Source organism: Capricornis sumatraensis, chromosome 10 (genome assembly GCF_032405125.1).
Source record: "Capricornis sumatraensis isolate serow.1 chromosome 10, serow.2, whole genome shotgun sequence".
NCBI classification, from domain to species: Eukaryota; Metazoa; Chordata; class Mammalia; order Artiodactyla; family Bovidae; genus Capricornis; species Capricornis sumatraensis.
In genome coordinates, this window is record NC_091078.1 from 37,016,860 (window position 1) to 37,044,473 (window position 27,614).

Below are 27,614 nucleotides of genomic sequence, written 5' to 3' on the forward strand. Positions count from 1 at the left end.
ATTGTGATAGTAACATCAAAACTCACTGCTCCCACCACCACAACAAATATAATAACAATGAAAAAGTTTGAATTATTGTAAGAATTATCAAAATGCGACACATACAGAAAGTGAGCAATACTGTTGGAAACAATGGTGCCAATAGGCTTGCTGGATACAAGATTGCCGAAAACCTTTTGTAAAAAACAGTATCTTTGAAGCACAGTAAAGCAAAGCACAGTAAAATGAAGTAGATGGACCACAGGCCCAATTATCTTGGGAAATGGTTTGACTGTGTCTTTGGACAACTAGCTACCTCCAGTTCTAAGAATGGGTCCCAAGGAAGAATATGTGGCCACAAAGAAGTTTGTTATGGTAGTATTTATAGTAGAAGATAGAAATCTTTAAACTGTATCCTCTAATAATATATGTAAATACTTAAATTTTTATTTATAATGCTCTTAAGTATTCATTTGTTGTTGGTAACAGCAAAAGGCTAGGAATTAAAGTAGTTGCTGTTCATAAATATAATGGAAAACTATTCAACTTTAAAAAGAAAACGGTAAATCTGTATATGTAGTGATAAGGAACATCTCACATTAAGTGTAAAAACCCAGTTAGACTCTGTACTATGCTTCCACTTGCATTTTTAAAAACGAAGTTACTAGTGTTTTCATTTTAAATATGCATGTCATGTGTCTAGATTCTACGATAAAATTCCTCTAGAACTGGGGTTGCAGACATTTTCTATAGAGACAGATAGTAAATATTTTGGGCTTTGTGAACCTTGTAGTCTCTTTAGAAGTACTGGACCCTATCATCATAGGTATGAAATCTGCCATAAGCTAGATCTAAACAAATAGGCATAGTTGTGTTCCAATCAGATTTTCTTAACAAAAATGGGCAGACCAGATTTGGCCCTGGGGCCAAATTTACCAGTCCCTCTTGTGGTGTTTTAAAGATGGTGGCGCAGTTGGTAACAGTGGGCAGGGGAATTTGGAAGATGAGGAGGGTCTTGAATCAGAGGAAAATTCATTTTTCCCCCTTATTTCCCATCTCTGAATGATTTTTTTTTTTAAACCTTGTGCATATATTCTATAAAAAATAAGTTTCAAACACTGATTTATAACACTGAGAGAATTTCTTTGAGGAAAATAATAATGTGTCATTTGCTTTGTAAACCAAGTGGAGCAGAAGGCAGTCATGATGTGATACGTAGTAGTAGTTATTTTCCCCAACTTTAAAGAGCAGTTAGCCTTCGATTCTCATCACCATTTCATTTCATAAGGAACTCCAGAAGCAGAAGGATACAGGAATTGGAAGGGGGAAAAGATCTGGGGATAGGTTACAGATTTTCCTATTGAATTCCAAGGTCTTTTTGACATTTGTTTCATTATTGCTGCAAGTCTGCCTTTATCTTATTTCCATGTCTCCGTGGACGGAGCCCAGAGTTTACTTTCCTTTGAACAGTGCAGGAGAGCTCCCTGGTCTCTCCTTGGTGCTTGCTTCCGGTAGTTCGGCAGTGTCCCCTTACCTGAGGTGCGCTGGATTCTCCTCTGTGCACATTATGGTATCCTAAAACTCGACTGCTCTCGTAGTAGGCTAAATGATTCTGGAGACTGCAGCAGAATCTCAGTTTAGAGGACTAGCGTGTTGCTTCTTTGTGCAGTTACTAAGCTCTCGGCTTCCCTTCCGCGCAGGTGCTGCCACCTCCTCGTCGTCGTCCTCGCCTTCATCCAGCTCCATAACGGCTGCCGTCATGCTGGCGCTGGCTGAACCGCCCCTGTCCGGCGCGCCCCAGAACGGAGTGTCGGTGGAGTGCAGGTGACGGCGGGCTGGCCAGGCACTCTGCACTTCCGGCTCCGGGCCGCGCCTTTTTATACTGCACAGCGGCACAAACAAATCAGACAAGCACTATTTTATATTTAAAATTGTTTCTTGACAAGCTGACTTGGCACTTAAGTGCACTTTTTTTATGAAGAAAAAGTACAATGGACTGCTTTTCCTCAAGCAATAATTGTTTCCAACTTGTCTGGGAATTGTGTGTCTGGTAACTTGAAGGCCTTCCACTGTGGCAAATGGAGGCTTTTCACTGCCTGTAGAGACAATACAGTAAGCGTAGTCGTTGGGTGGCCAGAACATGTTAAGAAGACTTACTGTATATGTATTCCCTTGTATTTTGTTAAAGCTGGAACATTTGATATTTTTCCATTTATTTATGAAAAAATATGAACCTATTTTCATTTGTACAAGCTAATTGTTTTTTAAAGCAAGTCACCTTACGGTGGCTTTAATTGTATAAGTCAAGCACATGTAATAAATTCAAAACCTGCAGTTAACAGGATGTTAGACATCAATCCTGATAACCAAATATTAAAGATTCTCTTTAAAAAAGACTGAACATGTTTACAGGTTTGAATTAGGCTAAAAGGTCTTGCAGTGGCTTTTCATGCCCCTTCAAATTGGAATGGAACTACTGTACTTTGCCATTTTTCTATAAATCAGTATTTTTTTTTAATTTTGATATAATACATTGTGTGAAAAAAGAAAATGGCTAATAAACTGTATTAAATCTTAAAACAATGTATAAAGATTGTACTTAGCCAGTTCAAAGTGTATATTTATTCATAATGAATTATAACAGTTATATTTTTGTGTTTTCTTGTAAATGTTTCTTTTTCCTTAAATACAGATAATTCATTTGTATTGCTTATTTTATTATGAGCTACAACAAGAGGACTTCAGGAACAAGTAAACTTTATTAGTATGGTTCAAGGCTGTTGCTACGAACTGTTTCAAAAGGATGGTTGTTATTTTAAGTATAAATAGCTAATTGGGGTGGTAGGCCTATAAAAATTAAATGCCTTGTATAAAATCCAAAATGAACGCAAAATTGTTTTCACTTGTGTTGACTTTATGTTGTATGATTCCAATCTCTGTTCTGTTTGGCACTTGTATTTAATTCTACACCTTTGTAAGACATTTGTATATTGCGGATGTGTTCATTCAAGCTATTTAATACCTGGCACTGTTAATACACAGTACTTTACTGTACAGACTGTTTTACTGTTTTAATTGTACTTCTGTGTACTTTTTTTGGATGGAGCTGGCATGTTTTATTTGTTTTCTGGCAATACGACGTGAGAATTTCGAAGCGTTTTGTTGTAGATGCTAACGTGTCAGAATCCTTTACATTCAACTTTTCTAAGAAAAGCATTTTCAGTCTTGTAGTGTGTGCTTACAGTAACTAATTTTGTTGAAAATGGTTTCAAGTTATTCAAATTTGTACAGGACTGTAAAGATTTGTTGACAGCAAAACCTTGAAGAAAAGCTTATAGAATAAAAGCTATAAAGTATATATTAGGAACTGCAAACAATGAAGAATTATGTAATATATTGTACAAATGTAAGCAAAGGCTCTGAAATAAAATGCCATAGTTTGTGAATCCTTGATTTTGTTTCTAAAAGATTAAGTAATTTTAGTTCATTTCTGTATGATGACTGACTGAAATATACTTTTCCAGCATACATGATCAGAAAGGATTAATTTTTTTTAAAAGGGAATATTCTGCCTGCAGGAATTGGAAGTCCATTAACAAGATTTATGTACAGGAGTTATTGGCATTCTTACATCTTTGCATACACTGTTTAGCTTGAGTCTGAACATGAATACTTATGACTTGGAGGTTTGTCTAAAGAAAAATCAAAAAGGCTTTTTCTTTTAACACTTGAAGCCATTACTAGCAGCTTTTTTTTTCTTGTCTTTTAATGTTATTAGACCTTTGTGACTCCCTTAAGCTTTTAGTGTACTCTACCCCATTAGTACACCTTGGAGTCATCTGGGGATTGTTAAAACAGTAGTCAATACCCAGGGTCCATTCTCAAAAAGTCATATTTAATTGGTCTGGGATGATACCTGGTTATTGATTTTCTTTTTTATTTTTTTAAGGTGGTAGACAGTGACTTTAATATGCATCTAGATTGAGAACCACTGTATTGCTCCAAACCTTTAAAATCAGTAATTAGGGTTTTTCGCCCCATTTAATGACCTTTCCACTAAGAGAAAATTCTTTCTTTAAAACAAAAACTTTTTTTAAGGCCCCAAAGCCCAAATGTTTATTTTTGACTCACTTTTGTGATGACCCTTTTCACAGGAGTTAGTTTAACATTTAAGGGATGAGTTTTTAAATCTATAGAACAATGCTTCTCAAAAATGAGATTCCGGAATACCAGTCCCTGGTATTCCTGGTATTTCCTTGGAAATACTCTGGGAATTTATTATCAAATATATTTTGGAAATGCTTATATATAGCACATTCCCTTAGAGCTTCAGTGTGTGTGTGCTTAATCACTCAGTCATATCCACCTGTTTTAGACCCCATGGACTGTAGCCCTCCGGGCTCCTCTGTCCGTGGGATTCTCCAGGCAAGAAGACTGAAGTGTGTTGCCATTTCCTCCTCCAGGCGATCTTCCCAGCCCAAGGATGGAACCCAGGTCTCTTGGGTCTCCTGCATTAGCAGGTAGATCCTTCACTATTGTGCCACCTGGGAAGCCTCTTAGAGCTATAATATTAGCATATTTTAAACTTTAGGAAAGTTTTTTCCTTAACCTACTGTTTTTAGTTTTACCTGATCATGAAACCCTGTTTTTCAAGGAACTCCCAATATCATCTGCTTGGTATGTTATAGAAAGAGTGCTCCAAAGGACAAGGATGATCAGCTTTGGAGTTCAGGTTTTATACCGTTGGGTTTTTCTGCCCTCTTGCTTGCCTATTTCTTCCCAGCTTCTCCAGAGAGTTCGAGAATTTCATGGCATTTCTGGAATTTGACTTTTTTTTCCCTGATCACCTAAACTACATTTTACCAAACTAGTTTACAATCTCAGATAAAATTAAGATGGTACGTTTTTTAGTGTTCTCCAAAACCTTTTTTTCCTACTGAAATAACCTGAGGGTGAGATCTTGTTAATTTTAATAACCTGGGGAGATTAGAGATAGTGGAGTAGATTTCATGAAACCCCTAACGTTTTTTACAAAATGTATTTGTACTTTTTTATGAGAAGAGCGCTTATAAGTTTAAGAAACTAGTCAAAGGCATTGGTGATCTCTGAATGGTTAAAAAACAGTTCTTAATAGCAGTGTGGACCATTTTTTAACTGTCTCCAACCAATGTCTCTTTCATACTTAACCATTTTCCTTCTGAAGTGTGGGCTGCCTTTCATTCTTTGTTGAAATTCAAAAGGCCATTTCTCCACCTTTTGTCTTACTATTTAGGGAATTTTGTCTAACATCCTATGATGGATTTTTTATGTATAAGAGGTAAATCTCCCAGAGGAATAGTTTCATGGTTTAATTGTGGAAGTAATATATATTTGTTGTTTAGTCCCTAAGTCATGTCCGACCCTGAGACCCCATGGACTGTAGCCCGCCATGGGATTTCCCAGGCAAGGATACTGGATCAGTTTGCCATTTCTTTCTCCAGGGAATCTTCCCGACACAGGGATTAAACCTGTGTCTCCAGCTTGGCAGGTGGATTCTTTACCATTGGCCACCTGGGAAGCCTCTCTCTCTCTCTCTCTATATATATATATATATATATATGATCATAAAATTAAGCACTAAATTATCTGGTTGAGGAAAACGTGCATAAGAGCTTTAACGAGGGCAGTGTATGAGCATACAAGAAACGCGATGATCGGTGGGATGGTAACATAGAGGAGATGCAAATCTTAATTTAGCATTTAACAGATTCATCTGGAAGTGGAATGCAGTAGGCTAGTGTGGAGAGGAAGTGTCAGGAAAGCCAGATTCAATGAGGTTACCATGCTCCAGCTAGGAAGTGATTCTTGGAATGTTAGAGTGAGGAAGGAATCTGACTGGAAGACATTCTGCAAGAAAATTGAACAGAATATTTTCATTGGATGGCATAGAATAGATGGAGATGCTTGAGTTGCAGATACGCACAGTTTTTCTCTGAGATACCACAAGGTCACAATTATGGGAAGTCAAACTGAGGGACTCAAGGCAAAATCAGGGCCAAGCAAATAAATAATGGTTTTCCATCATGTTATCTGATGTGGACTATAAAAAAGGTCACATACATTCCCAGTGACTTGTTAAGCAGCTCTCCAAATATAGCAAGTCTGTCCCCAAAGATTCAAGGTCGCTTGCTTTCACCACCCAAACTACTGAGTCAATGACTTACCTAATGATAATCTAATATTTATCTTTTATTACTTCAAAGTCCGTTTACCACATATTCACTAGGTATGGTGAGTGGGGATACAGAATACAGATACCAATTTGTATCTAGACACCAATTTGTATCTAGAGACACTATTTCATCTCTATTGTAAATAGCAGGGAATTTTACCAAGTGAGTTGGGCTTAAAGGATGGGTACAATTTTGCTGGTGACAATGAGGGGTAAAGGGGAGGATAATAGTGGAGGAAGGCATAACAAAAATAAGGAATGACAGGTTATGAAATAACGAGGTGTGGGAAAAAAGGCTTTGCAGGCTTGGACCTTGGAGGTGGGGGCTTCCTAGGTGGCGCTAGTGGTAAAAGAGCTCACTTGCCAATGCAGCTGACTTAAAGACGTGTGTTCGACCCCTTGGTAGGGAAGATCCCTTGGAGGAGGGCATGGCAACTCACTCCAGTATTCTTGCCTGGAGAGTCCCATGGACAGAGAAGCCTGGCGGGTTACAGTCCATGGGATGGCAGAGTCGGACACGACTGAAGCGACTTACCACGCACGCTGAGTAGGTTGAGAAAATCGCATTAGCTTTGAGAGCCAATACAGTGTGCTTAGTCGCGCAGTTGTGTCCGACTCTGCGACTCCAAAGAGTCGGACACGACCGAGCAACTGAACTGAACTGCGACCCCAAGGAATTTGGTCAGAGGAAACCAGCCAGTTTTCTCTGACCATGGGGATTCTTCAGGCTTTGAGAGCCAAGGTTCTCCTTTTTCTGGTATAATAGCGCAGATCAGGTTAGAGCTTGCGTGTGCTCTGCTTAGTCGCTCAGTCCTGTCCGACTCTTAAGACCCCATGTACTGTAGCCGGCCAGGCTCCCTCCGGCCATGGTAAGAGTACTGGAGTGGGTAGCCATGCCCTCCTCCAGGGGATCTTCTCAACCCAGGGATCGAACCGAGGTCTCCCGAGTTGCAGGCAAATTCTTTACCATCTGAGCCACAAGGGAAGCCCAGGTTAGAGCTGTGGTCTTCCACAATTTCTTCTCAATTTTACTTTGAAATAATGTCAGATTTCAGAAAAGTTGCAAGAGCAGCACTAAGGAGCCCCATGTATCCTTCACACCGATTCATCATTTGTTAATACTCATTTCCTGACAAACCTCCTCTGTCTTCGACAACGCAGAGATTCTCGTACATGTTTTACCTCTGCTTGGATTGATAGCCCACTCACAGCCTGGCTGATTCTTGTTCCTACTTCAGACCTGAACTACTCTCGGAAGAAGACTCGGTCTCAGCCAGAGTTAAGTGCGATCCGATTCGAAAGTCTCGCTTCGACCGGCGGGCTCGCTGTGTCCGCCCTCATCCGCTATCTCCGCCCTTCGCCCGCTGTCTCCGCCCCTAGCGCGTCCACAGGGACTCCTGGGGCGGAAGGGGCGTGGCTCCAAGAGCCGAGCAGCAGAGACCCGGAAGTGCGGGTTCACGTGCTGCTGCTGCAGGCTGGGAGGTTTTTAGGTGAAGAATGGCCCTGGGAGGGAAGAACAAACGGGAGAAAAGAAAGAGTGCGCAGGAGGGGTGAGTGGCTCGTGGCTCGTCTGCCTGGGCGGGAAGGCGTTCGGGAGCTCGGGGCGCGAGGAGTGGGGCATGGAATCATGTCGTTGAGTCTCTGGCGTCCGTGTCTAGAGAGAACCCGGATTATGGCGGTTGTGGGAATCTGGAAGGAGACTATGAGGTTGGACAAGTCGCCAATAGTTTATTCCGCGGCAAGCAACCCTCCAGAGGCAGTACCGGTCGGCTGGCTTCGCTCTTTCGTTCTGTGAACCCTCAGCTTCAACCCGTGTACGTGCCTGTACCTAAAGTAAGTCACTGCGTTCTACTCCGAATGGCCCATTAGAACAACTTCAAAACAAACCTACCTTGCAGGGGATGCTTTGTAAACTGGGGCAGATAGGATCAATTTTCAGTAGCCTTTCATTACTGGATGTACCAGTGAGAGAGAAAAGATTCTACTTTAGAAAGACCAGTAAGTGATGAGGTCTCAAACATAACTTTAAACTTTTAAAAGGAAGCCATCAAAAAAAGGAAACGAGATGAGGAGGAAAAAAGTTCACCCCAAATCCAAACGCCACTTTTGCAAGAACCTGCCAAAAAAATGAAAGTGAAGAAGAAACTTTCTGATGCAGAGAAGAAGTTGGCAAGCAGGTTGGTAAAATTCTTTTAAGTTGATGATAAAGAAATCAGATGGTAACAAAATTGAGATTCTTACACTGGTAATATTCATTTTAGTTTTTTTCCTTACTTCATAGTTCTCTTTAAAATTTTTTTATTATGTTAAGTCCCATACATATTCAAAAATTGAAAAGAGTACCCAGCATCAGCAGTAATTAATACTTGGCAAAGCTTGTTTCATCTTTATCCTGTTAATATCTTCCTCATTGTTTGGAAGCAAACCTAAGACTTAGATTTCATCTATAAATGTTACTGCATGTATATAAAAGATGAGTTTGGTTTTTTTAAACTTAGTCAGAGATCAGATTCCTCCATTAGCTCAATTTTTTTAAAAAACAGTTTATTTTTTAAAGACTATACGTTTCTAGTTAACTTTCCTCCGTCTCTAGACCACTTTCTTCACTCTCTTTATATCTCTGTTCGCAGGTGGTCTTGTTACTTGTTCTGAGGGTCATGAATTGCTAACAGTTCTGAATTACGTCCTCCTCCTGATTGCAGCTATGCACGTTTTTAGTTTCTTCCCCTTTCAGAGAAGGGTGTCTTACTCCCTGTCCAAGATTACCACAGTCACCTGTACTATTTATATATATCATGTACCTCTTCTGTCTTCTCAGAGGTTATGCCATCAGATACCTATATCCATTTCTGCTTTTTCCTGTATCTTTGATCTGTCCACTCAAGATTCTCTTAAAAGATTCTCATCTTAAAGAAATCCAACTGTCCACAGGCATATGTGACCCCCAAATCTTTCTTTCATCATTGAGCTTTTAGAAATCTCCACTAGCCCTCTCTTCCTTTTCTTGATCTATCTTCTCTCCCACACACTGGCACTCTGGTTGTTAATTTTTTATTTGATCTGACCATACTTCTGAAACAGTGCTCAGGGAAGCCATTCTGACCTAGGTGCCGCATTTAATAGGGAGCATTGCCTCTAACTGCAGCCCTCTCTTTTACATGTCACATGGTTGCTATTCTTCTTGAAGCTATTGCATTCTTTGATGTCAGCCTCTTCCGAGTTTCCAGTTCTCTCTCTGTTCCTTCTCATTGTTATCTCAGGCACCTTTCCTTCTGACTGTTCCTTAAATGTCCATTTCGCTTGGGATTCTGTCCTTGGTCATCTCATGATTCTTTTTTATACCCATCAATCTGGGCAGTCTCCCAGTCTTTGTGGCTCTAGCATTCTGATCTCGCTCTCTCTTTCTTAAACAGATTTATTTGCCTGCGCCAGGTCTTAGTTGTGGCATGAGGGATCTTTTAGTTGCAGCACGTGGGATATAATTCCCTGACCAGGGATGGAAAACGGGTCCCCTGCCTTGGGAGCACAGAGTCTTAGCCGCTGGTGAAAGTAAAAGTGTTAGTTGCTCAGACGTGTCCAACTTCTTGTGACTGCCTGGACTGTAACCCTCCAGGCTCCTCTGTCCATGGGATTTTCCAGGCGAGAATACTGGAGTGGGTTGCCATTTCCTTCTCCAGGGGATCTTCCCAACCCAGGGATCGAACCCAGATCTCCCACATTGACGGCAGATTTTTTACTGTCTGAGCCACGAGGGAAGCCCACTGGACCATCAGGGTAATCCCCTGATCTTTATCACTTGATCTGTTTGTCAGCCTATTCATTGTTCTTGTTCAGTTGCTCAGTCATGTCTGACTCTTTGCAACCTCACGGACTGCAGCATGCCAGCTTCCCTGTCTTTCACCATCTTCTAGAGTTTGCTCAAACTCATGTCCATTGAGTTGGTGATGCCATCCATCATCTTGTGCTCTGTCATCCCTTTCTACCCTCAATCTTTCCAAGCACCAGGGTCTTTTCCAGTGAGTCGGCTCTTTGCATCAGATGGCCAATATGTTGGAGCTTCAGCCTCAGCATCAGTCCTTCCAATGAATGTTCAGAGTTGATTTCCTTTAGGATTGACTGGTTGGATCCTTGCAGTCCAAGGGACTCTCAAGAGTCTTCTCCAGCACCATAGTTCCAAAGCATCAGTTCTTTGGCAGTGTCCTCTCGTGCGATGTTCTGCTGCCCATTGGCTTATTTATACACACATCAAATTCAGGATGCTTCAAACTGATCTCATTATCCTCATCATACCTGTTCCTCTGCATGAGTGGTGCCATCAGCCTTCCCGTTGCCTGAGCCTGTGACTTGGGAGTCATCTTAGACTCTTTCTTTTCCCCACATTTCTCATACATTGCCAAGTCCTAATGATGCTGTCTTTTAATTCTCTCTATGATACGCTTTCCCTATCCATCACCTCTTTTGCTGTGGCGGGTTTGTGGTCTTCTGAGATGCCCGCAGTTGTAACTGTCTCCTTACTGGTCTCCCTTACCCAGCCTTTCTGCATTCATAACTCTGTTCTAGAGTTATCTTCTGCTCTGCTGCCCATAATGTGAAATGCCAGGCTGAATGAATCACAAGCTGGAAGCAAGACTGTCGGGAGAAATATGCAAAAATATGCAACCTCAGATATGCAGATACCACTCAAATGGCAGAAAGTGAAGAGGAACTAAAGAGCCTCTTGATGAGGGTGAAAGAGGAGAGTGAAAAAGCTCACTTAAACCTTAGTATTCAAAAAACTAAGATCGTGGCATCTGGTCCCATCACTTCATGGCAAATAGAAGGGGGATAAGTGGAACCAGTGACAAACTTTTGTTTCTTGGGCTTCAAACACTGCAGACGTGACTGTAGCCATGAAATTAAAAGACGACTGCTCCTCGGAAGAAAAGCTGTGATAAATGTAGATAGAGTATTAAAAATCAGACATCACTTTGCTCTGCTTTAGTCAAAGCTATGGTGTTTCCAGTAGTCATGTGCAGATGTGAGGGTTGGACCATAAAGAAGGCTGTGTTCTGAAGAATTGATGCCTTCAAACTATGGTCCTGGAAAAGACTCTTGAGAGTCCCTTGGACTGCAAGGAGATCCAAACAGTCCATCCTAAAGGAAGTCAGTCCTGGGTGTTCATTGGAAGGATTGATGCTGAAGCTCCAATACTTTGGCTACCTGATTCGAAGAACCAATTCATTGGAAAAGACCCTGATGCTGGGAAAGATTGAAGGCAGGAGGAGGAGGGCACGACAGAGAATGAGCTGTTTGGATGGCATCACTGACTCAGTGCACGTGAATTTAAGCAAACTCCAGGAGACAGTAAAGGACAGGGAAACCTCCTGGCATGCTGCAGTCCATAGGGTCCCAAAGAGTCGACACGACTGAGTGACTGAACAGCAGCTGCTGCCCAAATGACCTCTTTCAGGCACCTTCAGGATCTTCAGGAGCTCCTCGTTTTCTGTGGGATAAAGTCTAAGCACTTCTGCATAACAGGCCTGGTCCTTCTTGATCTGGTTCCTGTCTTACTATTGCGTCTCATTTCATCTCACTCCTGCTAGGTACCTTAAATGCCATAGTAAATGGAAAAACTAGGCATATACCCTCTCCTTAGTGGAGCTTGTGGTCTAGTGGAGGGATGATAATGGTCATCGTTCACTGATACTGACCACGTGCTGTATACTGCCTTATGTCTCTTGTTTCTTTTATGTTTCTACACCAGGTATTATACGTATTACTATTTTATGGTGAACCTTGCCTTTCTCCTCAGAGACTAGACTGTTAATGGTCTGCTTTTAATGGTCTGCTTATCTTTGTATCCTCAGAGGCTAGAACTGAGTAGTAAATATTGAGCAAATGAATGAATGAGTTTGATGATGCCTACTACTCATTCTTGCCCCTCACTCCTGAGTTCCTGGTCCAGTTCTCTTTCTGGACTGGTGTGCTTATCCAAGTGCACCAATACTTTACAATACTGGCAGAATTCATTGGGTTGGCCAAAAAGTTCATTCAGGTTTTTCTATAACATCTTATGGAAAGACCCAAATGACTTTTTTGGCCAAGCCAATAATTTTGATAAGCAGTCCTTTAAATATTGCAGTAGGAAATCTGGTCTCTCCTGTTAGTCAGATTGGTTTTACAAAGTTAAGTACTTTGCTGGTCTATTAACCTTAATAGAGCCCCTGGGAGTGCTGCAGTAACTCTAGAATTCTAGAGCAGAGAGTATAATTAGGCACTGGTAGAAGGTCAACTTGGAGAAGGCAATGGCACCCCACTCCAGTACTCTTGCCTGGAAAATCCCATGGACAGAGGAGCCTGGTGGGCTGCAGTCCATGGGGTCGCTGAGTCGGACATGACTGAGCGACTTCACTTTCACTTTTCCCTTTCATGCATTGGAGAAGGAAATGGCAACCCACTCCAGTGTTCTTGCCTGGAGAATCCCAGGGACGAGGGAGCTAACTCTTGAGTTTCCTAAAGATACGAGTCACATTTTGATAATGCTGTTTAAATGTAGATGTATTTATGAATGGTAAGTTTATAGGAAAGCCAGGAGGTGGGAAGCATTCCTAATCTGTGCTTTGTCAAATGCTAGACCTGACTTCCATGCCCTCTTTTTTTTTTTTTTTTTGGCTTAAAAAGAGAAGATGCGTTAGCAAGTGCTGATTTAGAAGAAATTCAGCAGAAACAAGGGCAGAAAAGGAAAAATTCTCAACCTGGTGTTACAGTTGCAGATAAAGAATTACTTGATGATGTAGAAGAGACGGTTGTAAATCAAAGAAAGAAAATTCAAATCAACCAAGAAGAAGAGAGATTAAAGAATGAGAGAACTGTGTTTGTTGGGAATTTGCCTGTCACCTGTAAGAAGAAGGTGAGTGTATAGTCTGTATATTATAAATATGCAGAGAAATAATTAATTCATAATTGTGTTTTTGTGTTTGTGTGTTAGTTGCTCAGTCATGTCTGACTTTGCAAACCCATGGACTGCAGTCCACCAGGTTCCTCTGTCTGTGGAATTTTCTAGGCAAGAATACTGGAGAGGGTTGCCGTTTCCTCCTCCAGGGAATCTTCTCAACCCAGGGACGGAACCTAAGTCTCCCACATTGCAGGCAGGTTCTTTACTGTTTGAGCCGCCCGGGAAGGCCATATCACTTTATTGAATAAGTACATAATTAATAAGTCATTAATACATACTTTCATTATAAATGACTATATAAATCATTTGATAGATTCATTCCAGCATCCACCTGCTCCTTTTCCATTCTCTGCTCTAATTCGGGCTTTGCAAATCTTGTCTGAACTGTCGCAGGGGTCTTCTCTTTGTTTTTTTCCTCCAGCTTTCTCTTCTGTTAACATGCCACGAGAACAGAAGCACAGTGTTTGCAGGGATGTGTGTTTTTCTTCTTCATGTCTCTGTCACTAGCATTGAAACAGTGCCTGATGTGTAGTAGAGGCTTGATAAATATTTGTCATGTGAATGAATCCATCCTTCCTGAGTTTCCTCCATTATGTGGAGTTCCATCAACCAAGACATACCCTTTTCTTTCTGTGTGTTCATGTGATAGTCACCCTGATGGCAATCCCTTGGGTCAAAATCCTGCTTATCTTTCGAGGAACGATTTCAGTTCCACTTTCTTAAAACAGTACAAGAAGCTTACTTTCTGGTTTTTCCCTTTGCCCTTTGGCCTTTTGTCTCCTAGCTTTTGATGGGTGATTATTTTGTAGAACATGATCCATTTTCCATAGTAGCATAGTTTCAGTTTGGTTATTTGTCTTCATGTTAGATTATAAGGGCTCAAGGGAGGGGAGTGTTTCTGGAGCTTTACATGTTTAATAAGTTATTTTTGAATTAAAGTTGCTTATAGACATTATTGTGTGAGCTGTCACATACACACGTTCGTCACATCCTGAGCCAGTCATAAGCATAATGTATACAATTCACCCAAAGATTTTTCTTGAATCTGATGATCTCAGTTCCAGGCAATTGGGAAATTTCCCATAGCAACATAAGCATCCTTAAAACCCATTTCTGGTTTAAATAAGCCAGTGTGGAAAGATGACAGAATCTATGACACATAGAGTACCAGTTTACATGCAGTAAAAGATTCTGAAAGATTGAAAGGCAGGAATGTGTATTTCAGGGATAGTAACGTGAATGTGTTTTTTTTTTTTACATAAGTTTCAGTAAAAACTTGTCTTCTAACTGAATAGTTACTTACTTTTCCTGAAATATTCTTGAAACGTGGCAGGAAAAGATTATCCAACCATTTTACTTAATTCTGTTTTGTGGTACTTACTTGATGTTCTTAAAATGGACTAAAATATATGTATCTTTTTTTTTCTTTTTTTTAGAAGCTGAAGTCATTTTTTAAAGAGTATGGACAGATAGAATCTGTACGATTTCGTTCTCTGGTATGTTTTCCTTCCTTGAAAGTATATCATCTGAAAATGTATTGTGTGTAAATCAGACTTTTTCATGTGTTGGTTTGTTAGTGAGATGAAGGAGCCCTTGACTTTAACCTTTAGAATCAACATGCTCAAATCTAGCGCCAATGCAGAGTCACACCTGCTGTCTATTACTGACCCTTGGACTTTGTTGGGTAATTTAATGAGTTCACATAGTAAAATGATATCCTTCGTAAGTATATTTTGGAGAGTGGATCTGTGACTTTTGTTTGTGAGTCATTTGAACAGGTGGAGATGTTCAACCTATTGAGTAGCATTTCTGGAATCCCAGCTGTTCATATGGGGGGTTTGCCTGACTCTGCAGAGCAGTGCTTATGCTGTGACATAGAAAGATAAAGTATGTGTAATCAGTTTAATGTTAAAACTTCATGGACGTGCATGGAATCAGATTTCACCAGTTGAGTGCTCTGTAGACCAGCCATGTTCCTTGGACCATGAAGAAGCAGCATTCATAGATTTTTAAAAATATAATTAACATATATTAGAATATAAGAAATGTTTATTCCTTGTTTCAGACTGCTCTCTCTCAACGTGAGTCTCTAAAATGGGGTTTCTCAACCTTGACACGATTACTTACTCTTCCTAAAGCACTTCTTCCTGGAACTCCCAACCTGAAATCCCTCTCCTCCACCTCCCCTCCCGTGAACATTACACGCACACAAACACACATACACGCACTTGGCTTGGTGTTCTCCTTGAGGACCCAGCCCTGATTCTTCCGTATCCCTGAATTACTGGTGCGTGGGGTGACCCTGCCGTCCGCCCTCCGGCAGCCGGCACTCACTGTGGTCCTTAGGAGGCGGCTGGGATGTTGTGATGCTGCCGCCTGCCCTGCGGCAGCTGGCACTCACTGTGGTCCTTAGGAGGCAGCTGGGACGTTGTGATGCCGCCGCCCGCCCTGCGGCAGCCGGCACTCACTGTGGTCCTTAGGAGGTGGCTGGGACATGGTGATGCTGCTCCTCTGTGCCACCAGACTGTGAGCCCGGCTGCCTGCTGGGTCACCAGTACCTGCACCTGGTTCACATCAAATATGTACGGAGGTGCCCCAAATCTTGTCATTTTTCTAGCTGTTTGTTCCTCCCGACATCCTGACGGTCTGCACAGGGTGGCCCTGGGGCCCTGCACTGTTCCACACGTGACTGTCCTGCAGCCTGGGCGCTGCGCTTGTAGCAGATCATTTACTTGGACCTTCCCACCCGCATCCTTTTGCTCAGTTCTTTGTTTTTTTAACATGGGTAAAATTGGTATGTAACATTACACTAATTTCAGGTGTTCAGTGTAACAGTCCAGCATCTGTTCACACTACAGAGTGGTCACCACGATGGGTCTGGTCACCATCTGTCACTGTGCACTTGAGCCCCTTCACTCATTTTGCCCACTCTCTACCCCCTGCTCTCTAGGTCGCCACCAATCTGTTCGCTGTATCTCTTGAGTTTTATTTTGTTTTTTCATTTGGGCATATTGTGAGGCTCGTAGGATTTTAGTTTCCCAACCAGGGATCAAACCTGGGCCCTCAGCAGTGAGAGCACAGAGTGCTAACCACTGGACTACCAGGGAATTCCCTGTTTTGGTTTTTAGATTGCATGAATAAGTGACATCATAGGGTATTTGTCTTTATTTCCCTTAGCATACCCTCGGCATATATCCATATTGTCGCAAATGGCAAGATTTCCTTTTTTATGGCTGAGTAGTATTTCACTGTATATATAGTCTGGGAATCCTTAAATTCTCATTTTCCTCATCAAGATAATATGTATTTTTCAGAAGGCACTTAAGATATCACTTATTCAGTGCTTTTTGATACTTTATAACACCAAGTGGTATTTTTTCCCCTCTGAATCCTTTTTGTAATTTATTGTCTTATGCTATATCTATTCATTCTTATCTTTAATAGCAGGGCACAGGTCCTTGAGAGCTCCTAGAAAGCCTAGTAGATGTGTTTTGATGCCTGGCATTCACATGTGGATTATTCATGTGGGCATTTCTCATGTCTTGGACTGCATTTCTGTCTATATTCTGAGAGCTTTACCATTTGTTAGTTTGAGCAAGACCGACTAAGGAATAGTTCAAATTTCTTACTTTCACTATGTAAACTATCAAATGACTAACAGGCAAGTTTTCCAGAGGTTTATAGTGACTGCCCTGAATGAGATTGGTGTTCATAGACAGCCCTGGACTGTGGACTTGGCAACTTGTATCATTTTACCTTCCTGTTCACAGTGCCTGGTGGTATTTGGCACATTGCTGTTAGTCACCATTGTTGACTTGAATTTCCACCTTCTCCATAAAGCTTTCCCTACCTGTTCCCGTCACTCTTAGGTACCATATATGACTGAAAATAGCATGTGCCTGAAAAAGGGAGATTCCATTATTTGTCCGAGGACAGATACTGAAGGGTTCTGTTTTGTTTTTGCCAATTGACATATATAAACTCTTAGAGATACGAGTGAAGTGTCATGTTTTCTTATATTACTTATCAATTAAGTTCATTTCAGTTCAGTCGCTCAGTTGTGTCTGACTCTTTGCGACCCCATGAATCGCAGCATGCCAGGCCTCCCTGTCCATCACCAACTCCCGGAGTTCACTCAGACTCACATCCATCAAGTCGGTGATGCCATCCAGCCATCTCATCCTCTGTCGTCCCCTTCTCCTCCTGCCCCCGATCCCTCCCAGCATCAGAGTCTTTTCCAATGAGTCAGCTCTTCTCATGAGGTGGCCAAAGTACTGGAGTTTCAGCTTTAGCATCATTCCTTCCAAAGAACACCCAGGACTGATCTCCTTTAGAATGGACTGGTTGGATCTCCTTGCAGTCCAAGGGACTCTCAAGAGTCTTCTCCAACACCACAGTTCAAAAGCATCAATTCTTCAGCGCTCAGCTTTCTTCACAGTCCAACTCTCACATCCATACATAACTGCTGAAAAACCATAGCCTTGACTAGACAGACCTTTGTTGGCAAAGTAATGTCTCTGCTTTTGAATATACTATCTAGGTTGGTCATAACTTTCCTTCCAAGGAGTAAGCGTCTTTTAATTTCATGGCTGCAGTCACCATCTGCAGTGATTTTGGAGCCCCCAAAAATAAAGTCTGACACCGTTTCCACTGTTTCCCCATCTATTTCCCAAGAAGTGATGGGACCAGATGCCATGATCTTCGTTTTCTGAATGTTGAGCTTTAAGCCAACTTTTTCACCCTCCTCTTTCACTTTCATCAAGAGGCTTTTGATTTCCTCTTCACTTTCTGCCATAAGGGTGGTGTCATCTGCATATCTGAGGTGATTGATATTTCTCCCAGCAATCTTGATTCCAGCTTGTGCTTCTTCCAGCCCAGCGTTTCTCATGATGTACTCTGCATAGAAGTTAAATAAGCAGGGTGACAATATACAGCCTTGACATACTCCTTTTCAGTTAAGTTAGACATATTTAAAATCATAGCATATTCAATAAAATGCCAACTTAGAAGTGTCCCCTTTTTCCATGCTCATTTTATAAAACGATTTTCCTTAACACTCTTCACATGTGTCTTCAACAACATTTTCTCCTCATATGAACACCAACCCCTTCGAGTCATCCGTTATTTCTGCCTCGTTTGAGAGTTGCTGCCTGTGAAATCTGGATATGGCACTGTCACTGGAAATGTTTGTCCTCAGCCCCAAGGTCCCATTCATACAACACTAGGACCGTTGTTTCTGATTCAGTATTTCCTTCATTTTTATTCCATATTGGAGTTAGGTATTTATAATTCGATTAATTAAAATATAATTATTTTGAAATAATGTCAAATGATGACTTTCCTGTAATACTTTTTTTTTCTCTTAAAGATTCCAGCAGAGGGAACTTTGTCCAAAAAGTTGGCGGCAATAAAGTAAGTTTATAATTAGAGAAAGGGAGTACTTGTAAGTTCTCTTCCATTTTGGTGAAAAATGAGATAATTTCTTAACCTCACAAATGTTTATATTTGGATGAACCATCATGGTTTATTGTTTCTAACGCCTGTGATAACTTATAAATTTGTCAGATGTTTGTCTTCAAGCTTCAGCGTAAGCTGTAGAGTCACAGAAAGAACTGCAGAATAACTTGAAACGTGCCATGAAAAATGAGGAATTTCAGAGATGTTTAATCAGACATACTGTGTGAAGACAATAAGAAAGTTTTGCATCTAAATATTCTATTATAAATCACAAGTATCACATTTCATCACTTCTAAGGTACACATTTCCTATACCTAACATTTTTAAGCTCAAAGTTCAGTTCACTTCAGTCACTCAGTTGTGTCCAACTCTTTGCAACCCAACGAATCGCAGCACGCCAGGCCTCCCTGTCCATCACCAACTCCTGGAGTTCACTCAGACTCACGTCCATCGAGTCAGTGATGGCATCCAGCCATCTCATCCTCTGTCGTCCCCGTCTCCTCCGGCGCACAATCCCTCCCAGCATCAGAGTCTTTTCCAGGGAGTCAACTCTTCTCATGAGGTGGCCAAAGTACTGGAGTTTCAGCTTTAGCATCATTCCTTCCAAAGAACACCCAGGACTGATCTCCTTCAGAATGGAGTGGTTGGATCTCCTTGTAGTCCAAGGGATTCTCAAGAGTCTTTTCCAACACCACAGTTCAAAAGCATCAATTCTTCAGCACTCAGCTTTCTTCACAGTCCAACTCTCACATCCATACATGACTCCTGGAAAAGCCATAGCCTTGACTAGACAGACTTTTGTTGGCAAAGTAATGTCTCTGCTTTTGAATATACTGTCTAGTTTGGTCATAACTTTCCTTCCAAGGAGTAAGCGTCTTTTAATTTCATGGCCACAGTCACAATCTGCAGTGATTTTGGAGCCCCAAAAAATAAAGTCTGACACTGTTTCCCCATCTATTTCCCCATGAAGTGATGGGACCAGATGCCATGATCTTCGTTTTCTGAATGTTGAGCTTTAAGCCAACTTTTTCACTCTCCTCTTTCACTTTCATCAAGAGGCTATTTAGCTCCTCTTCACTTTCTGCCATAAGGGTGGTGTCATCTCCATATCTGAGGTTATTGATATTTCTCCCAGCAATCTTGATTCCAGCTTGTGCTTCTTCCAGCCCAGCGTTTCTCATGATGTACTCTGCATCGAAGTTAAATAAGCAGGGTGGCAATATACAGCCCTGACATACTCCTTTTCCTATTTGGAACCAGTCTGTTGTTCCATGTCCAGTTCTAACTGCTGCTTCCTGACCTGTATATAGGTTTCTCAAGAGGCAGGTCAGGTGCTCTGGTATTCCCATCTCTTTCAGAATTTTCCACAGTTTATTTGATCCACACAGTCAAAGGCTTTGGCATAGTCGATAAAGCAGAAATAGATGTTTTTCTGGAACTCTCTTGCTTTTTGGATGATCCAGAGGATGTTGGCGATTTGATCTCTGGTTCCTCTGCCAAAATGCATCTTCAAATCAGAAGTGCCTCATGATTGCTGTTGGCTGGTCAGTTTTTTCCAGGGAAATTCTTTAGGTCAAACTATAAGATAGATAAATGGTGAATCAGATTAAACAGGATTCTAAAGACTTTTCAAGTGGAAAACTGAACAAGACCAAAGTATGTCTCGCAGTAGACACTTGGGTGATAAAACCACATAGACATGCAGGGAAGTAGTTCCTATAAAGGTGGGAGTGGTGGTTGCCTTTGAAGGAGGAGAGGAAGTGCTGTAGTTGTTGGGGCCATAGAGAGGCTACAAGGGTGCTAAGTGCTACGTTGCTTCAGTTGCGTCCAACTCTCTGCAACCCCCATGGACTGTAGCCTGCCAGCCTCCTCTGTCCATGGGATTCTCCAGGCAAGAATAGTGGAGTGGGTTGGTATTTGGGTATTACCCTGTTAATAATTTCCTTAGCTGTACACGTTTACAGGTTTGTATAGTTTTTATTTTACAGTAAAAAGAAAAAAGCACGTTGTTTTTCCCATCTATGTGTGTATTAGATACAGAGCCGCAGCGAAGTTGACAGTTTGTCATGCAGTGGGGTCGCCTGGGGTGGCCTCCTGCTTTCTCACAGTTAGGACTGGGAAGAGGGCGTAGGTCACGCGTTTCACCATTATCTGTACAAGTTGTGTGTTATTTTTTGGGTTATTACTAAATGTTTATGAAAAGAATTTATGAAAATCCTCCCAGAAATTCTTGTCATAGGTGTTGATTGAGAGTGTAAAACAAGCTGTATTTATTTTAGTGACTTTGGGATTAGCAAATTTTACAGTCTTTTTTTTTTTAATGTAGGCGTAAAATTCATCCCGATCAGAAAAATATTAATGCTTACGTTGTGTTTAAGGATGAGAGTGCTGCTACAAAAGCACTGGAAAGGTAATTTTGTCTCTTTGATGTTTGAACAGAATTATTCTACGTATGAGTCCAGCTATCTTTTGTTCTTTGGGTTCACTTCAGATTAAATATCCCAGTAGCTCAGTGCCTGTTTTTAACAGCCATTTTCCCTTCATATTTATAACAGAAATGGGGCCCAGTTTGCAGAAGGATTCCGTGTTAGAGTGGATCTTGCAACTGAGACCTCCTCCGTAAGTAGTTCTTGCACTGTCTGAAGAATTTCGCTGGAGTAGTGTAGAGAAGAACGTTTTCTTCTGAGCGTGTGCTGGGAGAGGAGTTGGGTTAGCCGGGAGCATGAGGAATGAGAGGAAAGCGCCTCTGCCCTCTGTGGTCTCAGCGTGGGCGCCGGGGGCGGGCGAGGGCTTAAGTCAGCGTTGCTCATTCTTGCTGTGCTCAGTCACTGCAGTTGTGGCCAACTCTTTGGAATCCCAGGGGCTGTCGCCCACCAGGCTCCTCTGTCCACGGGATTTCCCAGGCAAGAATCCTGGAGTGGGTTGCCACTTCTCCTCCAAGGGATCTTCTCAAGCTAGGGATTAAACCCATGTCTCCTGCATTGCCAGGTGGATTCTTTACCACTAAACCACCTGGGAAGGCTCTAGCTTTTGATTTTTATTTTCTTTTTGGTTGTGCCATGCGGCATGTAGGATCTTAGTTCCCCAAACCAGGGATTGAACCTGCGCTCCCTACACTGAAAGCATTGAATCTTAACCATTGGACTACCAGGGAAGTTCAAGTCAGCATTAGCTTCAAGAAAGTGGTTCCCCAGACTTCTAGACTCAATGGCAGAAGGCAAGGGTGGGATGATTTGAGACAATAGCATTGAAACATGTATATTACCACATGTGAAATGGATCGCCAGTCCAGGTTTAATGCATGAGACAGGGTGCTCAGGGCTGGTGCACCGGGAGGACCAGAGGGATGGGATGGGGAGGGAGGTGGGAGGGGGTTCAGGATGGGGGACACATGTGTACCCGTGGCTGACCCATGCCAGTATATGGCAAAGCCGCTACAGTATTGGAAAGTAATTAGCCTCCAATTAAAATAAGTTAATTTTTTAAAAAGTGGTTCCCACTCCTACATCAGATCCAATAATCCTAGAGAGTGTGGCTGAAAGGTATATTAAAGAGCACTGGAGTCAGCACCTTATTTATAGACTAAGGTCTCGAGTTACATTACTCATTAGCAGTGTCTCGTCCCTGCTCTGTGTCAGGTGATTGGTGCTGAGACACAGGCTCAGCTGTCTAGGAGTTTGCAGTGTAAAGGTAAAGGTGAGCAGATGGGCTGACCACGGCACTGGTATGATAAATTCTGTCATAAACGTCAGCTCAGGAATGGGCCACACAGTGTGGGAGGTTGTCAGCAAGAAAGGACAAAGGAGGGTTTCCTGGAGAACAGGTGTCCTATCAGTGTTAAATGGACAAAAAAATTTTGAACACTGTGAATGGTGGGACCAAAACCTAATCCTTTGTGGGGGTTCCAAGAGCTTGTTACAGTTATTAGCGGGTAGAGTGTGAGGAGAGGCCACAGTCAGAGTTGCTGTTGGAGAAGTAGGTGGAGGGCAGTCATGATGACCCCGGCCTGCCATGTCGAGGAGTCTGGGTTTTGTTTAGAAGCTTTTCCTTGGGGTCTCTTGAAATGAATGAAGCATGAGTTGGTAAGAATTCACTGCAGAGGCAGAATGTGTTACTGTCGGTGTGAGGTTAGCTAGGTGAGAAATGACCAAGGCCTGGCTGACTGTCCTGGCTTTGATGGTAGGCCTGGCACCAAATAGCGAACTGGCCTGAGGGCCCAATGTTTGCTCCCTGTTTTTGTGAATAAAGTTTTATTGCTACACAATGATACCCATTACGTGCTCAGCCGTGTCCGACTCTTTGCAACCCCATGGACTGTAGCCCACCAGCTCCTCTGTCATGGGACTCTTCAGGAAAGAACACGAGTGGGTTGCCATTTCCTCCTCCAGGGGATCTTTCTGACCCAGGAATCAAACCCAAGTCTCTTGAATTGGCAGGTGGATTCTTTACCACTGATCTACTGGGGAAGCCTATTAGTTTCGTTATTTTGCTTTAACAGCAGAGGCAAGGGGAACAGCAGAGACTGCCTGGCCCACAAATACTTGCTTTCTGGCCCTTTATAGAAAAAGTGTGCCCACCTCCAAAGGAGCAGGCCTTTCTTGAGCACTGCCATGTTGTCAGTGCCAGCTGTGAACAGAAGCCACTCCTCACTCTGGGGCTCACACTCCTGCGGGAAAGATGGCAGAAGTCAAATCCAACAGGGGCCTGATAGGCAGGGGAATCAGGAGATGGAGCCCTGTCAGACATGTGCGGTGAGGGAAAGAGTGGACTTCAAAGTGACTTCCTTTTTCTCTTTCATGAGTGATTTTTTTATTTTGTGTTTCAGAGGGACAAGAGATCCGTATTTGTGGGAAATCTCCCATACAGTAAGTTTGTTTAAATAAAAAACTATCTGTTTGTCACTGAAGTAATGCAAATAACACCCGAGTGGTCACTCAGCGTTTTGCTTTAAGACTAACTTTCAGAAGTGTGGAGTGTAACTTGACTAATTACTTCAAGGCTGTGCTTACCTTGATGTGTGATTAAACATCTCTAACATCCTGAGGCGATTCAAAGTCCTCACTTCCCCTTTGGTTGAACCTGTTTTTAGAAGTTGAAGAATCTGCAGTTGAGAAGCACTTTTTGGCCTGTGGGAACGTTGTGGCTGTGAGGATTGTGCGGGATCAAGTTACTGGAGTCGGCAGAGGCTTTGGCTACGTGCTCTTTGAGGTACAGAGTTTAATGTGTCGTCACTGTCCTTGAAGTGTGTTGGGGGAGGCTGTCCCTGCTGTCCCATTGTTCAGCCATAACTCTCGCTGTCACTCTCGAATTGCACCTTAAGTCAATTCATAACTTGCCATAATAGAGCACTGTTCCTACATTGCATCTAACCATGCAATGTCCTAATTGTTTCTCCATGTTAATGTCATGAAATAATGTTTTATTTATTCATTTCTACTTTTGTATCTTTCTTATTTATTCTTAATTGGAGGATAATTGCTTTACAGTATTCTGTTGGTTTCTGCCATTCATCAACACGAATCAGCCATAGGTGTACATGTCCCCTCCTTCCTGAACTTCACTCCCACCTCCGACCCCATCCTACCCCTTTGGGTTTTCACAGAGCGCCAAGTTTGTGCTCCCTGCGTCATATAGCAGATTCCCACTGGCTGGCTGTTTTGCATATGTTAGTGTGTTTCCATGTTACTCTGTCAGTGCAGGCCCTGTCTTTCCCCGACTGTGTCCATAAGTCTGTTCTCTGTGTCTGCATCTCCACTGCTGCCCAGCAGATAGGTTCATCAGTCCTGTCTTTCTAGATTCCATATATATGCATTAATATACTCTGTTGTTTTTCTCTTTCTGACTTACTTTACTCTGGATAATAGACTCTGTTTTAATCCACCTCATTAAAACTGACTCAAATGGCTTTCTACGGCTGAGTATGATTCCACTGTGTATATGTACCACAGTTTCTTTATCCATTCATCTGTCGATGGACATCTAGGTTGCTTCCCTGTCCTAGCTATTGGAAATAGTGCCACAGTGAACATTAGGGTACACGCGTCTTTTTCAGTTATGGTTTCCTCGGGGTTTATGCCCAGTGGTGGGATTATTGGGTCAAATGGTAGGTTTATTTCTAGTTTGTCAAGGAATCTCCCTATCATTCTCCATAGTGGCTGCATCAATTTACATTCCCACCAACAATGCAAAAAGGTTGTCATTTCTCCACACCCTGTCCAACATTTATTGTTTGTAGATTTTTTGATGATGACCATTCTGACCAGTTGAGGTGACAGCTCATTGTAGTTTGATTTGCGTTTCCCTAATAGTGAGCGATGTTGAGCATCTCTTCATGCATTTATTAGCCATCTGTATGTCTTTGGAGAAATGTGTGCTAGGTCTTCTGCTCACTTTTGATTGGGTTGTTTTTCTGGTATTGAACTGCATGAGCTGCTTGTATATTTTGGAAATTAATCCTTTGTCAGTTGTTTCATTAAATAATGTTTTAGATGCTGGCTTTTAAAAGTATTGGGCTTCCCTGGTGGCTCAGCAGGAAAGAATCTGCCTGCCTGTGCAGGAGATGCAGGTTCGAGCCCTGGGTTGGGGAAAATCCCCTGGAGAAGGAAATGGCAACCCACTCTAGTATTTTGCCTGGGAAATCCCATAGACAGAGGAGCCTGGTGGGCTACATACAGTTCATGGGGTCTCCAAGAGTCAGACACAACTTAGTGACTGAACAACAACATTAAAGGTACTAAATCTCCAAATCTCTACCTAATGTAAAAGGAGAAAATTGACTGTTCACTTAGCTAGAAGAAAATTTTAGTTTTTGTTACACAATTTATATTTAGTTCGCTAAATATTAACCAGTATCTTGTGTCTAAAATTACAGGAATACACGTACAACCCAGAGGCACTTAAGCTTTTCTTCCCTCTTCAATCACCCCATCATATGTGTCCTCTCAGTTTCTGCCTCTGCCTTTTTGTGGGCACACTTAATATTGTGAACATAAGCTTCTGTAGCCTGCCTCTGTGTTGTTCTCTATTATGTAAGTATGTTCCATTGAGGGATGTAACATAATTCATACTGTCTTTTCCCCTAACTGCTTCCCAAATATCACACATGTGTGCTGTTTTCTCTCTTTCCCTATAATAATGAAATTGGAGTGATTGTTTTTTCCTTCAAATGTTTGCCTCCATTTTTGGATCACTTCTTTAGGAAAGTTCCCCAGTGGGTTATCACTAACCAGATCGAGACATGTGACAGTTTTTAAGGCTCTTCGTATGTAGGACCAGATGGGTTTGAAGGAAGGGACTCACATCCTGATGCTTCCATCCATGACTGTGGTGTAACAATCTCATTGTCTCTCTGCTCTCTGTCTTCTGACTACTGATAAGTTTGTAAACCCCTATAACACGTCATGAATATTTAGAGTTGTTAACACTGAGTTAGAATAAAAGAGTAACCGTATTTGGGGTTTAAATGGCACCTTGAAGGCATCTGGTCTGACATCTCAAGTACTGTAATAGAGTTCTCTGTTCTCAAATCAACCAGTGCAGCAGGGGCTTTGCAGGAAGAGACTCGTGAGGAGGAGCTTCATTGCTTTAAAAGGCCACCTAGGATTGATCTCCTTAGTTGAAAGTTCATTTTACATTGAGAAAAAATGAAGCCTCTTTGATTGTGGGCTTACCTGGTCATTTGACAAGCCAGCCTAAGTGCTTCCTGGGGAGAAACTCATGAGGGTCCATGATTAGAACTGCAAGCACCGCTGCTGGAACCCTGGGGCTTGGACTTCCTACCTGTGGAAATGAGCGGGGTTTCTGCTTTTTCTTTCTTTGGCCACACCGAGGCAGGTGGGATCTTTGTTCCCCAACAAGAGATGGAACCTGTGCCCCCTGCAGTGGAAACACAGAATTCTAACCACTGAACTGCCAGGGAATTCCCGACAGGGGTTTCTGTATTACAAGCTTGAAAATTATTCTAATCCATAAAAGTTGTAATTTTGCTAGATTCTTTGCAGATGAGTTTCTGTAAAATTTAATATATTGATTTTTATTACAGAATACAGATGCTGTTCATCTTGCTCTGAAATTAAATAATTCTGAACTGATGGGAAGAAAACTCAGAGTCATGCGTTCTCTCCATAAAGAAAAGTTAAAACAAAATTCAAATCCTAGTTTGAAGAATGTCAGTAAACCTAAGCAGGGACTTAACTTTGCTTCAAAAAGTGCACAGAATTCTAAAGGTTTGTTTATTGGAGAGAAAGCTGTTCTCATGAAGAAAAAGAAAGGACAGAAGAAAAGCAGACAAACTAAGACACAGAAAAAGCAGAAGTAACAACCTGAAGCTTTTATTTTCCCTCACTGACTACTGGTAATAAAATTGAGATAAATCCATGTACTGAGTTTCAGAATTTTTTATATATGTGAAACATGGGCGCTTTTTCAGTTATTCATGTTGTAATACTACCTTTGAAGCAACTATTTTAAGATGTAGTCATCATGTAATACTGTTGATTGTATGAGAGATGATTTTAAGTGTAGGGTGAACGTTTAGAATTTTAGTGGTTATGTATTATTTTACCCTATGTTGCAAATATACCTGTCATTTTTAAGAATTACTTGTTGCTATTGTTACTAAGCAGCTTCAGTCGTGTCTGACTCTGTGCGACCCCATAGACGGCAGCCCACCAGGCTCCTCCGTCCCTGGGATTCTCCAGGCAAGATCACTGGATTGGGTGGTCATTTCCTTCTCCAATGCATGAACACAGAAAGTGACAGTGAAGTCGCTCAGTCGTGTCTGACTCGTAGCGACCCCAGGACTGCAGCCCACCAGGCTCCTCCGTCCAAAGAATTACTTGGGATGAGACTAAATTTAAAAGTGAGCAAATTTAAAGAAAAATGAAACAACCTTAATACTTACTGTACCTAGACAAAGGATCTGAATAAAAGTAGGAATACTGATTGATCTGAGGTCAAGTGATAATCCCTGAGGAGTAAAGTTTTAAGGGCTGGTATATGATAGCTAGTCATTTTTCTTCCTTTCTTTTGTA

General features: G+C 41.8%; 2 protein-coding genes across 4 annotated transcripts in view; both read left to right on the top strand.

The window, feature by feature from the left end:
* ARID4B (AT-rich interaction domain 4B) overlaps window positions 1-3,373 on the top strand; it is a 138,984-nt gene extending 135,611 nt beyond the window's left edge. The window contains exon 24 of the mRNA XM_068981623.1: window positions 1,680-3,373. Within this exon, the coding sequence (XP_068837724.1) occupies window positions 1,680-1,807 (128 nt within the window). The 3' untranslated portion in view covers window positions 1,808-3,373. The remainder of the gene's footprint in view (window positions 1-1,679) is intronic.
* Window positions 3,374-7,631: 4,258 nt separating this feature from the next.
* Window positions 7,632-26,915, top strand: RBM34 (RNA binding motif protein 34). 3 transcript variants are annotated; one of them, XM_068982602.1, is made up of 11 exons: window positions 7,632-7,740; window positions 7,849-8,027; window positions 8,235-8,367; window positions 12,851-13,079; window positions 14,561-14,620; window positions 18,493-18,536; window positions 20,909-20,992; window positions 21,138-21,201; window positions 23,408-23,447; window positions 23,672-23,790; window positions 26,624-26,915. In XM_068982602.1, the coding sequence occupies exons 1-11, from the start codon at window positions 7,688-7,690 to the stop codon at window positions 26,897-26,899; spliced, it is 1,281 nt and encodes a 426-aa protein (XP_068838703.1). In that variant the 5' UTR covers window positions 7,632-7,687; the 3' UTR covers window positions 26,900-26,915. The 3 variants fall into 3 exon arrangements, with proteins under 3 accessions (XP_068838703.1, XP_068838704.1, XP_068838702.1); XM_068982603.1 differs by having other exon boundaries at window positions 23,675-23,790; XM_068982601.1 differs by having other exon boundaries at window positions 7,849-8,023; window positions 8,231-8,367.
* Window positions 26,916-27,614: the final 699 nt, after the last annotated feature.

Coding starts and splice junctions, on each gene's coding strand:
- RBM34 (XM_068982602.1), top strand. CDS start 7,688: ATGGCCCTGGGAGGGAAGAACAAACGGGAGAAAAGAAAGAGTGCGCAG. Junction 13,080..14,560: donor CTGTCACCTGTAAGAAGAAG/GTGAGTGTATAG, acceptor TCTTTTTTTTAG/AAGCTGAAGTCATTTTTTAA. Junction 20,993..21,137: donor GCTACAAAAGCACTGGAAAG/GTAATTTTGTCT, acceptor TATTTATAACAG/AAATGGGGCCCAGTTTGCAG.